General features: G+C 40.4%; 1 protein-coding gene across 6 annotated transcripts in view; it reads right to left on the reverse strand.

Moving 5' to 3' along the window:
• Positions 1-12,892, reverse strand: part of DPF3 (double PHD fingers 3) — a 210,887-nt gene that overhangs the window by 101,801 nt on the left and 96,194 nt on the right. For all 6 annotated transcript variants that reach the window (XM_084629919.1, XM_084629915.1, XM_084629918.1 and 3 more), the window contains one exon: positions 12,677-12,784. In XM_084629919.1, coding sequence (XP_084486045.1) covers positions 12,677-12,784 — 108 coding nt within the window. The remainder of the gene's footprint in view (positions 1-12,676; positions 12,785-12,892) is intronic.

Genomic DNA, 12,892 nt, shown 5'->3' on the forward strand with positions numbered 1-12,892 from the left:
TTGCAACAGCAAATAAAATGTAAGGTGGTCTCTTAGGTAGCCATACCATTTGGCTATATCTAATACTACTATAATAGACCAGGACAGGAGCAAGTAGATGCAATGCATACTTGAAAACACTAGATGGGGTGAAGGAAGGAGTCTTAGGAAGAAGTGGGGGAGGGAATAAGATGAAATAGCAGCAAGCTTGTATAATCATGCCATTGCATATTCAAGCCAAAGTACAACAGACTTGTTTTGAAAATTGCAACAAAATGTATGAGACATAGATGTTATTAGCCTGCATTATGCCCTCTGTCTCTCTCTCACACCTCCTCCTCATCTAGCAGAGAGGAACTAAACTGTGTGGTAAAGCCCTAGACCCTAATAATGTCTGTCTTCTGCCTCCACTTCACCTTACCGAAAATGGCAAGGAGGATGGATGAAAGTGGGGGAAGGGAGAGAACTAACATCCAAGGGGAAACGAAAGTGAAATACAAGAAGCTAAGAGTTGTGATCCTCCTGTATTACCTTTCATTAGACTAATGATGAGCCAAAGGAGCTGCTGGGCTGGGCTGCAAGATTGATGGCTGCAGGCAGACTCCACAGTGAAGAGACAAATGACTGGTCATTCCCCTCTGATGCACAGAGACACATCCATCCTCGCAGCCATACCAAACCCAGTCATGCTCCTTTTAAAAAAGGAGAGATAAACACTGGCAGATGGAGGCACCTGGGTGTCCTTTTCCTGCAGAAGGACACAGTTGTACTCTGAGTTCCAGGAGAAGCCCTGTCCATTCCCTAACATCTGGTTGTGGGATTTGCTAGCTTCTCTCCCGCCCAGAACAATCATCCATCTGTGGAACAGAGTGCAGGTCAGGGGAAGCTGAAGAGAATGGTATGACAAGCTCATCAATCTACACATGCATGTTTGGTTATTTAGCTTTCTTTAAGCTGTTCCTAAACTGCTCCCAATATGAAAAAGTGAATGGTGGAAAGGGCACAATAACTATTAAAATATTGTCCATGTACTAAAGCAGTAGGAAACTAATTAAGATTCAGGATTGAAAAGTGGTTCCATCTGTAGCCTTTACTAAGTTCAGGTGTATTTGGGGTATCATTGCTAGCAGGAATGGTGATTTATTTTGCTCATTTGGATAGCAAAACAAAGCCCCACAAAAGTATATACAAGTTCATAGATTTATAATGCTCTACTCTGGGACCTCGGAGTGGAGCCACTACTCCAGATCAAGAGAGGCCAGTTGAGGTGGTTCAGGTACCTGGTAAGGATGCCCACTGGGAGGCTTTCTTTGAAACTCTACTGGGCACGTCCCACTGGAAGGAGGCCCCGAGGCCAACCCAGGATACGCTGAAGAGATTAGATCTCCCAGCTGGCCTAGGAATGCTGGGGAATCCCTCAGGAGGAACTTGTGCAGAGGAAAGGGAGGTCTGGTCCTCCCTATTCTCCATGCTGCTGCCACAACCCTTATCAAGAAAAGCAGCATAAAGGAAAAAGAAGACATAAGAAAGAAGAAGATATTTATAATGCCATCCCCAGTTATAGCAGCTTCAGAGGATACTCAGTCTTGATTATTGCTCCATTCAATTAATAGTGGGTTTGCTAATCCTGTCCTGGTCTATAGCATCACTCCCAGTTACAGCGCTGCTGTTTTCAGTTTTACAGCTGTGCTGCTACCTCACTTCAGCAATGCACATTACATGGCAGATGCACCAGGAGCATCATTCACAAATGTCACATCCCTCTTTACATTCCTAGCTTCTATGAACTTAATTTTATCATCATGTACCAAGTATCTCTACCGCCATCACTCCTGGATATAGCATCACTGAAGTCAAGAGAAGCTACAGGTACTCAGCACCTCTAAAAATCAAGCCACCTGCTGAGATGCCTAAGTGTGGATTTAGATGCCTGACAGTATGACCCACACTTGTGAACGTCAGCTTTTCTTCCTATAACACAAGGTCTGTTGGTCTTTTTAAAGGTCTTCTCTGTAGATCCATAGGTCCTACACAGGGTATTTATTATTATTATATGTATTTCTAAGGCATCTATCCCAGTAGTATCTAGGTGCCGATACCTATATTTAGAAATCGTTCATTTCTCTCAAGGAGGAGGAGTAAAGCTTCCATCCCTCCCCACCCCATTAAGGGCCAGGCTCTTAGATGATCTAATTGGCTGGAGTGACATCCATTTACACCAACGTAGGCTCTGGCCCTAAATCATCAACTTCTTTTAAGAGGAATAAAATCTTGTGCATTATAAAAGAGTGATATCTAGGTCTGGGAGGTGACATTTAAAAGAAACCACACACATGCCTTCTCCCTCCCAATGCACAGTACACACCTGTCCTCCTTCCCCCAAGGAGATTATTACTGACAACGTGCTCAGAGGCAAACACTGGTGGTGTCTGAATTTTGATGCCTAAAATACTTGTATTTACTGTGCATTTAAATGCAAGGAATATTGAAATGAATTGTAATCCAGTAAAAACATATTTAATATCCATCAGGTACAAGATGATTATGAGGCTGTAAAATGTTTACCCTAGAGAATGAAAATGACAGATTTAAAGTGTCCACTGAAGAGGGAGTGGACATGTAGTGGAGAGAAAACTATCACCGAGTTCTCTCTGTGCTCAGCAACTAAGTAAAGCTTGGCTTGTAACATTTTGAACTGGACCTTAATGTTAACATTTATTGTTTATTCCTTTATATTATACATTGGAAAAAATAATCCACTATAAATGTTATAATATTTCAAGCTACAAAACAACTTAATTTGCCATATACCAAGAAGTTAATAAAACTGAATACATGAAATTGCCATATTATTGAACAAAATGACATTCTGCAATCTCTCTCTTATTTTTTTAAGAATTTCTTTATTATAAGTGAGTATACAAGGAGTAGTACATGGTTTCCTGGTCTAGCAGTCCTTCAGTTTTAGAGGGTTCAGTCCTACAAAATGCTGAGTACTCAGACTCTAACCCAGCAGTTCCATTGACTTCAACGCAACTATTTATGTGCATTATGTTATTTGTGTGCTTAAGTGCTTTGGTGGGATGGGGCCAGAGTGATCAACACCTTGCAGGATCAAGCCCTAAGGTTTTGATCCTGCACACACTTTTGCATGCACTGAACTCAAGGGATTAATCACATGCCTAAAGATACTCACATGTATAAATGTTTGCAGGATTGGAGCCACAGGGCTCAATCCTCCAGGTCTTACTACCAGTCATAGGGCACCATTCTCCACTGCTTTGCATCTTGAGTAGTCCTTTACGCCTGTGTCAAGTGGAGGGTGCCAGATCAGACTAAGAGGGCTTAATTTCATTTACAAAAAGTCCCCTTTAAAGGCACCTTAAAGAGAGTGTAAACAACAGTTAGAGCCACTTTAAGGCCCCTTTAACACTGCCAGAATGGTGTGAAGTGGCCTTCCTGCAACTGAAAATCAGGCCCAGAGCATTTTACAAGCAATTTGCAAAAACGTAAATGACTACACAAGGTGCAGAGCAGTGGAACGCCAGGCCTGTACTGCTTACTACCATGAGCAACTCCATTGTCTTCCAATGGGACTCTTCATGGTAGTAAGCACTGGGAACAGCAGAGTTGGCAGGACCTAGCCCAGAGGCAGTACAACGAAAAGAAGTTTATTTTAGACCATTTTATTTAGCCAGAAATTCCAAATTATTTTGAAGCCTGGTTATTCTCTCTCAGCTGTTTATTGGTAGTGAACTGTAAAACTGCTGGGGCCAAACAGTCCTCAAAATTACACGGATGTAAATAAGGAGTAATTATTAAAGTCAATGGAGTCACACCAGTATAAGAGTAGCATGAGAGAAGAACCAGGCTCCTGTACTGTCAGGACTTTTTCTGACTTCAAGTGGCATGTGAGCCAGAAGTTGCTCAAGAGAACAAACTTTGAGAGATAAATGAGTCGTCTTCAGCAGAGCGGGCATGTATCACTCATCTCATGCGACACTCAGGCATTTGGCAGCCCTGACACACCTCCTTGTTGGGATGTCCTACATCCAGAAGAGTTACAGGCATTCCTCTACACTTACAGCTTTTGTACCAATGCTGGGGAGAATTCTTTTATGACATTTTTATAGCGGCTAAAGCCCTAGCACGGATGCAGGTAAGTGGTTTTGCTGGTGTAGCTTATTTTGTTTGGGGATCCAGAATAAGCTATAATGGCAAAAGCACTGAGTTCTTCACTGGCATAAACTGTATCTACACTAGCAGGGTTTTCTAGATATAGGCAAACCTTTTCTCATGTAGACTAGGCTTCTGGAGTTGCTCCTCCCTTTTGCTAAGAAGCACTGAAGTACCTCTTAAATGGCCTAATTTCAAGGGACTTCCCCTATTTTAGTCCTCAGGTTATCTACATTCAACACAGATTTGGTATCCCCCCCCCCCTTTTTTTTTTAATTGAAAATTACTTACATCAGAAATAAATAATTGTGAGAGTAACATTATGGAAAAAGTTATTTCCTGTACGCTACAGGAATGAATCTCAACCATTTTACACTGCCATCAGGAATAATTCATCTCTATCATTCTGAATCTGTGCTGGAAGTAGGGGTGCTGCCGCACTCCCTGGCCTGAAATAGTAAAACACAAACACCAACATGGTTTCCATGGTTTCCATCAGCAGCACCCCCCCTATAAAAATTGTTCCAGCACCCCTGAGTCTGCATCACACACTGCATCCCACATTTGAGCCTTGGGAGGTTAAGAGGTATGTGCTGAGGCACCTTCTCTGCAATATGCCAGGCAGCTTCTCTGCTTCAAGCTGCCTGCTCTCCCTGCTGGATCTCAGCCAGATAAGCAGCAGGCAGTGGGAAGCTAGAGGAGGAGGAGGAGGAGGACTTAAGGAAGTAGGGAGAATACACAGGCAAGGTCCAACCTCAGTTAACACACACACCCACACCAGCTATCCCAGGCACCTGTTACCACACCCAGCTGCCTTAGGCACTCCAGGCCAGCTCCCAAAGAATTGCTCAGCACTTTGCAGGATCAAGCTCTACATGACGAAGGGTTCTGCAGAAGCCATTATTAGCTTCACCAGTGCCATTCATTCCTTCAATTTAATAATCTTCTCACTTAACCTCTCTGTAATGAGAGTAACACATGGGAGTGCTTACAAGAAACTGAACTTTTATTTCCTGGCACCAGTCACAGGACCTGGGTCACAGTTCCAAAGTTAAATAGACTTGGCAGAGAACAGGGGTCAGTAGCTAAAGGCCCTTTATTTAAAATGTAAAAAAACATGGGGCAGATTCCTACCTAACCTCTACAGACCAATGTGCTCTCATGGCTTTGCTCCGTTCCAGTGACACAAAGCAGTTGGAGTGTCCCATGGAACTGGCTTTATGGCTTTATTCAGCTACACAAGAGAAAATGTGAAAGATGTAAATTTTTAAAACCCAGGAAATAAATAATCATTTTTTTAAATTTGGGAAATTCCAGAAACAGAAAAGTTTATATCCAAATCTAATTCAAGTTACTGTGTGGAAACAATGTACATATCTGACACACCATTAACAAAATAAAAAAAAAACACTTAAAAGCAAGGAAACTCCTAATTAAGGACATCACAAATCTCACGCCATCCACATTAAAAACAACAACCACAACAACCACCAAATTGGCCAAGAGGTTTTTTTTAAAAAATGGTGACTAAGTTTGGATGCTTCCATTTTTGGAGGCCCAACTTGAGAGACCCTCAGGGTGCTAAAATTCTGTTCACTTATCCTCTGAAAAATCAAGCTCCTTTCAAGTGTCTGAAGCTGGGCAGATCATTCTTGCCAGATATAACAAAGTCATCCATATCTCAGCACAACACAACTTTAACTCTCATTCAAGATGAATATTATCTTTCCAGCTGCAAACAAAAAACCCTTTGAAAACAGAAATGTAAAAATTATATATGTTCAAATTAATGGCAGTTTCACACACAGGACTTTTTTGTTATTATTTCCAGGTTTTGCAGGTTTTTTTTTTTAACATCTTTCAAATTTGCTTTTGTGTACCTCAAAGAAGACAATTTTTTTATATTTAAAAAGTATGTGTCATTCATTTTAGGCCCATATACACATAATTGTGCATGCAAAAATGCAGGGTCCAGCAAACATGTAAATACCTACTTTACTTTAGTCATGCAAATCATCTAATTGAAGCCAAAGGACTGCTCACCGGATTACAGTTAAGCATGTGCTTAAGCATTTGCAGCATCAGGACCACTGGATAACATTTTCAAAAATAACCTAAAATTTTTAGGAGGCTAAGTCATATTTGAAAAATCAATAGGACTTTGGCTCCTGAGTGCTTACCTCACTTTTGATAATGGGACTTGGACTGCTTGGGAAAATTTTACCCCAATCTACCCCAGTTTTGCACACATTTTGTACCTGGTCTAGATTTTCTAGGAATGGTGTCTCAAGGAAAGGCCTAGGTGGCCCAGAAAGGTACAGAATTAACATTTCCCTAGTCCTGATTATTTGCTACTTTTGCATTGGCCTGATCCACAGCACTCTGGAGTTAGCGCGTGTCTGACTTCAACCAGCTTTGGATCAAGCCACTTGAGAGATTCAAAGCCCCAGCGGCTTCTTTGGGAAGCCCTTTTCCTAATTGTAAGAGCTGGCTCATCCAGGCAAGAAACAGAAGCGACACCATGTGATTTATGAGACCAATCAGTGCTAATCAACACACGTGTAATTTCGAATAACAAGTATCAAATACTTGCCATGAACTAGTCCATCTCAATCTACAGAGGAAAGGGGGAGAAAGAGACAAAAAGTTAGTCCCATAAATTCCAAAGACAAATTGAGAAAATAGCAATGTACTTGCAGATAGTCCACAAATACAAAAAGTGGTTTAGCTTTACTGACTTAATTCTCCACCAAGAATTATTTGCTCATCTAGAAATGGGTATGTTTGATTTTCAGGCATCCAAGATCATGAAATTCCATTTGGGGCAATATTACACACTCACTTTCATGCCCTTGAACCTAAAGAATTAAATTAGAAGGCTAAGAAGTTACAGCTTATCACAAGATAACTGCTTCCAGCAAGGATTGTACGTGCTTTAATTCCCTTAGGGGGGAAGTTATCACAGCTTAGGCAGCCCTGGTAGCCATACAATGCACAGCTCACAGAAGGTCAGCACAAAGCAAAAAGAGTTACACTGGGCAAAATCAGAATGATCTTTACAACATTTACCCTGCTCATACAGCCTTACAAAATTCTACTCTTTCACTCACCTAGAGTGATTTTTTTTATCTATTTATTTATTTTGGATGAATGAGTTTAAATAGTTGTTCTGCATCATCATCCTGGAAAGGGTAGATAAGCAGATTTTGCTCCTGGGCTGGTAAATTTTCATGACTGTTTTGCAAGGCTGTTTGTTGATGACCAAAATGTGGTTTAAAAACCCATAACAAACAACATGTTTTTAATTTATATAGTCCTTTTCACTTTAAGACCTACAAGCGCTTCACAAATATTCATTAATTAACCCTTGCAACACTTCCCTAACATAGATAAAATAACACAAGTATTATTACCTCCATTTTACCGACAGAGAAACTGAGGTAGCAAGATTTGGACTTCATTCTCCACTGCATTGCATCTTGTACAGTCATTTACTCCTGTACACACATGGGTATAAAGTGCTGTGGGCCAGATGCTCTGGTCCATCAAGTTCACTTTGCAGCGTGTAAGAAGAGCAAAGTGAACAAACTGCTTAGAGATTTGGACTGGAGGGAGAATCTCTGCTGATCTAACGATGGTGGAGGTAGTGTAGACTGGGCTAAGGATGTGTATAAGGGGATGGGGAGGAGGAATGTATCAAGGGGCAGGAGACCCCTCCCCCACTAGCATAGTTTACACCTATGGCAGAAGTTAGAGTAAACCCCCTGCTGCTAACTTCTGCCAGGGTTGGGTGGATGAAGATCAGGGCATGACAAACGTTTCCCAGTGGCAGCCACTGTCTGCTAAGTACAAACTGGAGACAGAAATAGTGGAGAATAGGAGCTTACAGTTCCAACTGTGCAGTGCTTTTGCACTCACTAGTCATCTACATGCTGTCGTGCTTTGCTGAATCAGAGCTGCAGGGACTTGTCCAAGGGCACAAGAGGAATCAATATTTACTTTAGTCCAGGTAAAAGCTAAAGCTGGTCCAAAAGGGGGGGAAATGTCAATGAATTTCCTCTTATCCATTTTTCATCAATGTTTTCCAAACAGACTTAGAACCGATTAAAAAAAAAAAAATAGGAGCGGAGCAGGTAGAAATTCTACAAAACAACACAAATGGCTCATTTTGCTTCCAAATTTCAAACATTTTGAAATTTTCTAACCAGCACTAATACAAAAAAACAAAAAACACAAAAAAAAACCTCAGGATTTCCTGTTCCCAGTCTTGTGCTCAGACTATGAGGCTGAATTTCACTCCAAAGTGATCTAGAAAGTATTATATCTGCATACATGCTGTACAACCACAGGGTAGACCATATCCATATGTGCATTATATCTGTTGCTCTTCTATTTTGGAATGCAGCACTGTACCCTATAAAATACTTCATGAAAATTAAAGTCTACTCCTCAAAATGTTAAATGTTTCACTGCTTGTCCTCCCCTCCAAGTTTACTGTACGTAGAACAGATGGTGGAAATCAAGGGATAATTTTGAGATATTCTCTAGGTCGTCCAGACATTGTAGGCTTGATGCAGAAATTACAGGTTGAAATTCTATGGCCTGTGTTATGCAGGAGTTCAGACCAGATAATCGTAATGATCTCTTCTATGTGTCTGTGATTTATCCAGACCTAACATTTTACCTAACTGTACCATAAAACTGTCATAGTTTCACTGAGATTGCCCTAAATAAATAAATACATTTAAAAAAACCAAAAACAATAAACCATTCTTGTCACAGAGAAATCTATACAAAGAAATAAAACATACATAATGGGCCTAATTCTTCTCACACAAGGTTTATACTCATGTAAATCCACTAACTTCAACAGAGTTACTCCCACTTCACATCTGTTTAAGTGAAAGCAGAGTCAGGCCCTGCACACCCTAATCACATGCTATTTGTTGCTCCCTCTGCTGGCCCTGCAGCAGCAATCTGTACAGACAGATGCCCATACAAGAAAGTAAGCAGAAATACGCAGGGTTCGTTTCAAATTCTGCAACAAACTTAAGGGCTGGCAGGTGGAACCAGTGACTATCATATGAAAAAGGAAAAAAGAAATCAGCTAGAAAAAAATGTTATTTTTAAGCATTGGAGAGTATGTTACAAATAAAACCCTCCATTGTTTAAAAAAAAATGCATGTGTTTGAATGAAAAGCAGATTTGAAAAAAAAAACATTTTAAGTTTAAGATTTGGGGGAATACTGCCAATATAATATGGATTGGTAATGGGTTATAGAATTCTTCACCTTTAGATCAATTCCAGTCCCTGTCAGTAGAGATCAAAAGTTATTACCATCTTCTGGCTGTCAGGTCAAATTTGGGTGAAAATTTAGCATTTTCAATAATGTTTACAGAACCTGAGATCAATTCCTACACAAAAAAAACATCACTGCCGTGAAATTAAATCTGCAGGCACCTATCTGAGGTTTGGACTCTGGTAAACAACAATTTTTAGGGTCTCGTAATTCCAGTGCACCTTGCTCAATTCACTTTAACTTTTACAGAAATGTTCTAATTTAGCCACAGATCGAACCTACCAATTTTGATTACCATATAATCCTTTTTGCAGATTTTAGGGTTTATAATATAGCAGAAACTCAAAGGCAATTATGGAATAATTAAAAAGTTTCCATAATTTTTTTAAACATTAGTGAAAACAAACTTTTCCCTCCAACATTTTTAAGTGAAACATTGCAGTCTTGCACTACTGTATGAGAACAAAGAGTGTAACTAACTAGAAAATGACTGGAACCAATGAAGAAACTTGTTAACCTATTTTAGTTGGCCAAGCTGAGAGAAATGCTAAAAGGAAACAGTCTACACAGTGAAAAGTAGATTTGACCTTTTTTTCTGCTCTAATAATCAAGGATGTTATTAGTAACATAGGTAAGGAAAATTGAGACAAAGATGATCTCGTGGCTAAGGCACTGGACTGGGACTCAGGAGAGGTGGGTTCTGTTCTTGGTTCAATTTCCAGCTTTGCCACATACCTATTGCGTGACCATTGGCCTGTCATTTAACATCTGTATGAGTAAGTTCCCTGCTACGTAGTTGTGCAGTGCCTAGCAGAATGGGGCCCTAACTCTTGGCTAGGTCTATAGCCCCTAGCGGAACATAAATAATAAAAATGCTAAAACTGTCTTTTGAAAATATATGATTTTAATATGACACTGTCCATTTAATGCACCCAATCCTGAGAGGCACTGAGCTCCTGGGCTATGATAAGCAACTTTCATAGGAGATGAGGGCACTCCTCACTTTCCAAGAAGAGCTCAGCACCCTTCAGGATCAGGTGTAATGTCAGTTAGAGGATTTGAGGCGCTTGGATGACGGGCACTACAGATTGGCTATAAAGATCCATGTGCAATCATACACAGACGCACAGTGATTTATTCCCATGAGCCATAATGCTTATTTCTTAAGATATGAAAGATCTCACCATTGAAAGATGGAGTCCAGCACATGTGAAATTAAATGTCAAATATTTAGTGTAATTCATAATTGCCTGGTAATACAAAGTGATAATGATGGCTATATTGTCACTTTAAGTAGTTACGGCAAATGAACTTATGCAGTACTTTATTTCTGCCGCATGGTCTATGGGTTTTCATAATTAGTATTAACATAAAAATTGCTAGACTGTTGATCACATGATTTTACTACAGCTACCCATGCAACTGTCCCAGTCTACAATGGCCAAAGAGAGGTGGTTGTCCAAAGGTTGCTGTAGCAACAGCTATTAGGAGTTAGATCACAAGATGTGAAGATAATTACTGTTAAATGAAAATATTTCACAAACTAAATTCCACAGGCACAGCGCTGGACACTAAGAGCATCGTTAATTATCAGAGAGATTTTTGTGCAATGTTCATATTAGCATGGAACTAAAAAATGACAGAGAAAATACTTTAATGCAATTACATTTCACACTAAAGGGGGCTTGTATTGAATGTATTTATTTTCGATTACCAAATGCAATAGTCTAATTGGCTGAGACATGGTCCTGTTCTTTGACATCTACAGATGAAAAGTGCTATACAGTGCAAAAGTATATTGTATTATCATTACTATTTTATTACAATAGAGTAATTTCTCCTTTACACTGTGTGAGATCACGATCAGTCCCCGGGTCTTGATTTTGTCCACGGTTTGTAACCCTTATTTGGCCATTACAGTACTTCCTTCCTTTTATCCATCTTATTAGTGACCTCTGCTATCATGGGGATAATGAGCCAAAACCTGGTCTCACTGAAGTCGACAAGAATTTTGCCTCTGACCTCCCTGGAGTCAAGACTTGGCTCTGCATCTTTTCTACCTCCTGCTCCACAAGTGACTGCACTAAAACCAATTCCCTGGTATTGTTGCTCACCACTCAGTTCCCAGAGAACTTATGCTGTCAAACATTTTTTAATATTTTGTTAATTTATATTTTCGGTTGAATGTGCGTGTTTTATACTGGCTCCTCTTGAAAACCACATACAGCTCCCAGTGTGTTCCCTCTTTCTCATAAATATATGACCCTAAAGACAGTATGCCTTTACTACTAACTGCACTGAGGAATGCACCACACTGCACTCTACCGGACACAGCTGCTGATCCTTCACATCTGCTTTACAATAACGCATTCAGCATCCAGACTCTCCATTTCAAATTAGTTTAGTGGTGAGGAGGAGCACCAAGGATAGCAAGGGTGAAAATCAAAGGGACTAAAACACACACACAATGTTCCACATCCTCACTAACTGTTATGATTAACTATTTATATTGCAGTAGCACCTATTGGGCTAGGCACTACACAAACTTATCAGTGCACGATTCTGCACACAAATCAGTGGTCTCACCCCTCTTCCTAGCAAAGATTTCACAACAGAGGCCATAGCGAAGCTTCATGTTACTAACACTTTGGCAGTCACTATAACAGGGTTCAAAAAAGAACTAGATATGTTCATGAAGGATAGGTCCATCAATGGCTATTAGCCAGGATGGGCAGGGATGGTGTCCCTAGCCTCTGTTTGCCAGAAGCTGGGAATGAACGACAGGGGATGAATCACTTGATTTCCTCTGCGGCACCTGGCATTGGCCACTGTTGGAAGATAGGATACTGGGCTGGATGGACCTTTGGTCTGACCCAGTAGGGCTGTTCTTATGATAACTGATTGTCCCTTTATATCCTTATGAATGGAAGACAAGATTCATATAAGTGGGTTCAGCTCCTGGTGGTTTCAATGAGAGTTACACCCACTTATGCCAGGGATGAATTTGGCCTGCAGACTTATATTTATTTTATTTTCTAAAAAAAGAATGGAGATTTTATCAAGTCCAGTGCATAAAGAGAAGAAGAAGGAGATAGGCCAAGACAGAGTCCAGAGACTAAGCACCAGTGCTGTGCGTATGCCAGTCTTCACTTGATCCACGATACCTCAGTGAATGCAACACAGAGGAGAGAGAAAGTGAGAAAGAAACACAAAACACGTACCAGGTTTAATTTCCAGAAGCTTCAGCCTGGAGTCCTCAGGAGGATGTAAGCGTCTCTTTTTGCGCCAGCAGCGAGCAGGATATGTGTACAGCTGACCTGGGGCCAGTCCTGTGGGTTAAAAACAAAAAATAAATGTGGTCCCCTTTGCATTTGTAAATCCCCATTATTTTCTCAAGCATCTCTGTTTCTCCATTCCCAGTATTACCATACTATAGG

This window comes from Lepidochelys olivacea (genome assembly GCF_965140295.1).
Source record: "Lepidochelys olivacea isolate rLepOli2 genome assembly, chromosome: 6".
In the NCBI taxonomy this organism is placed as follows: Eukaryota; Metazoa; Chordata; order Testudines; family Cheloniidae; genus Lepidochelys; species Lepidochelys olivacea.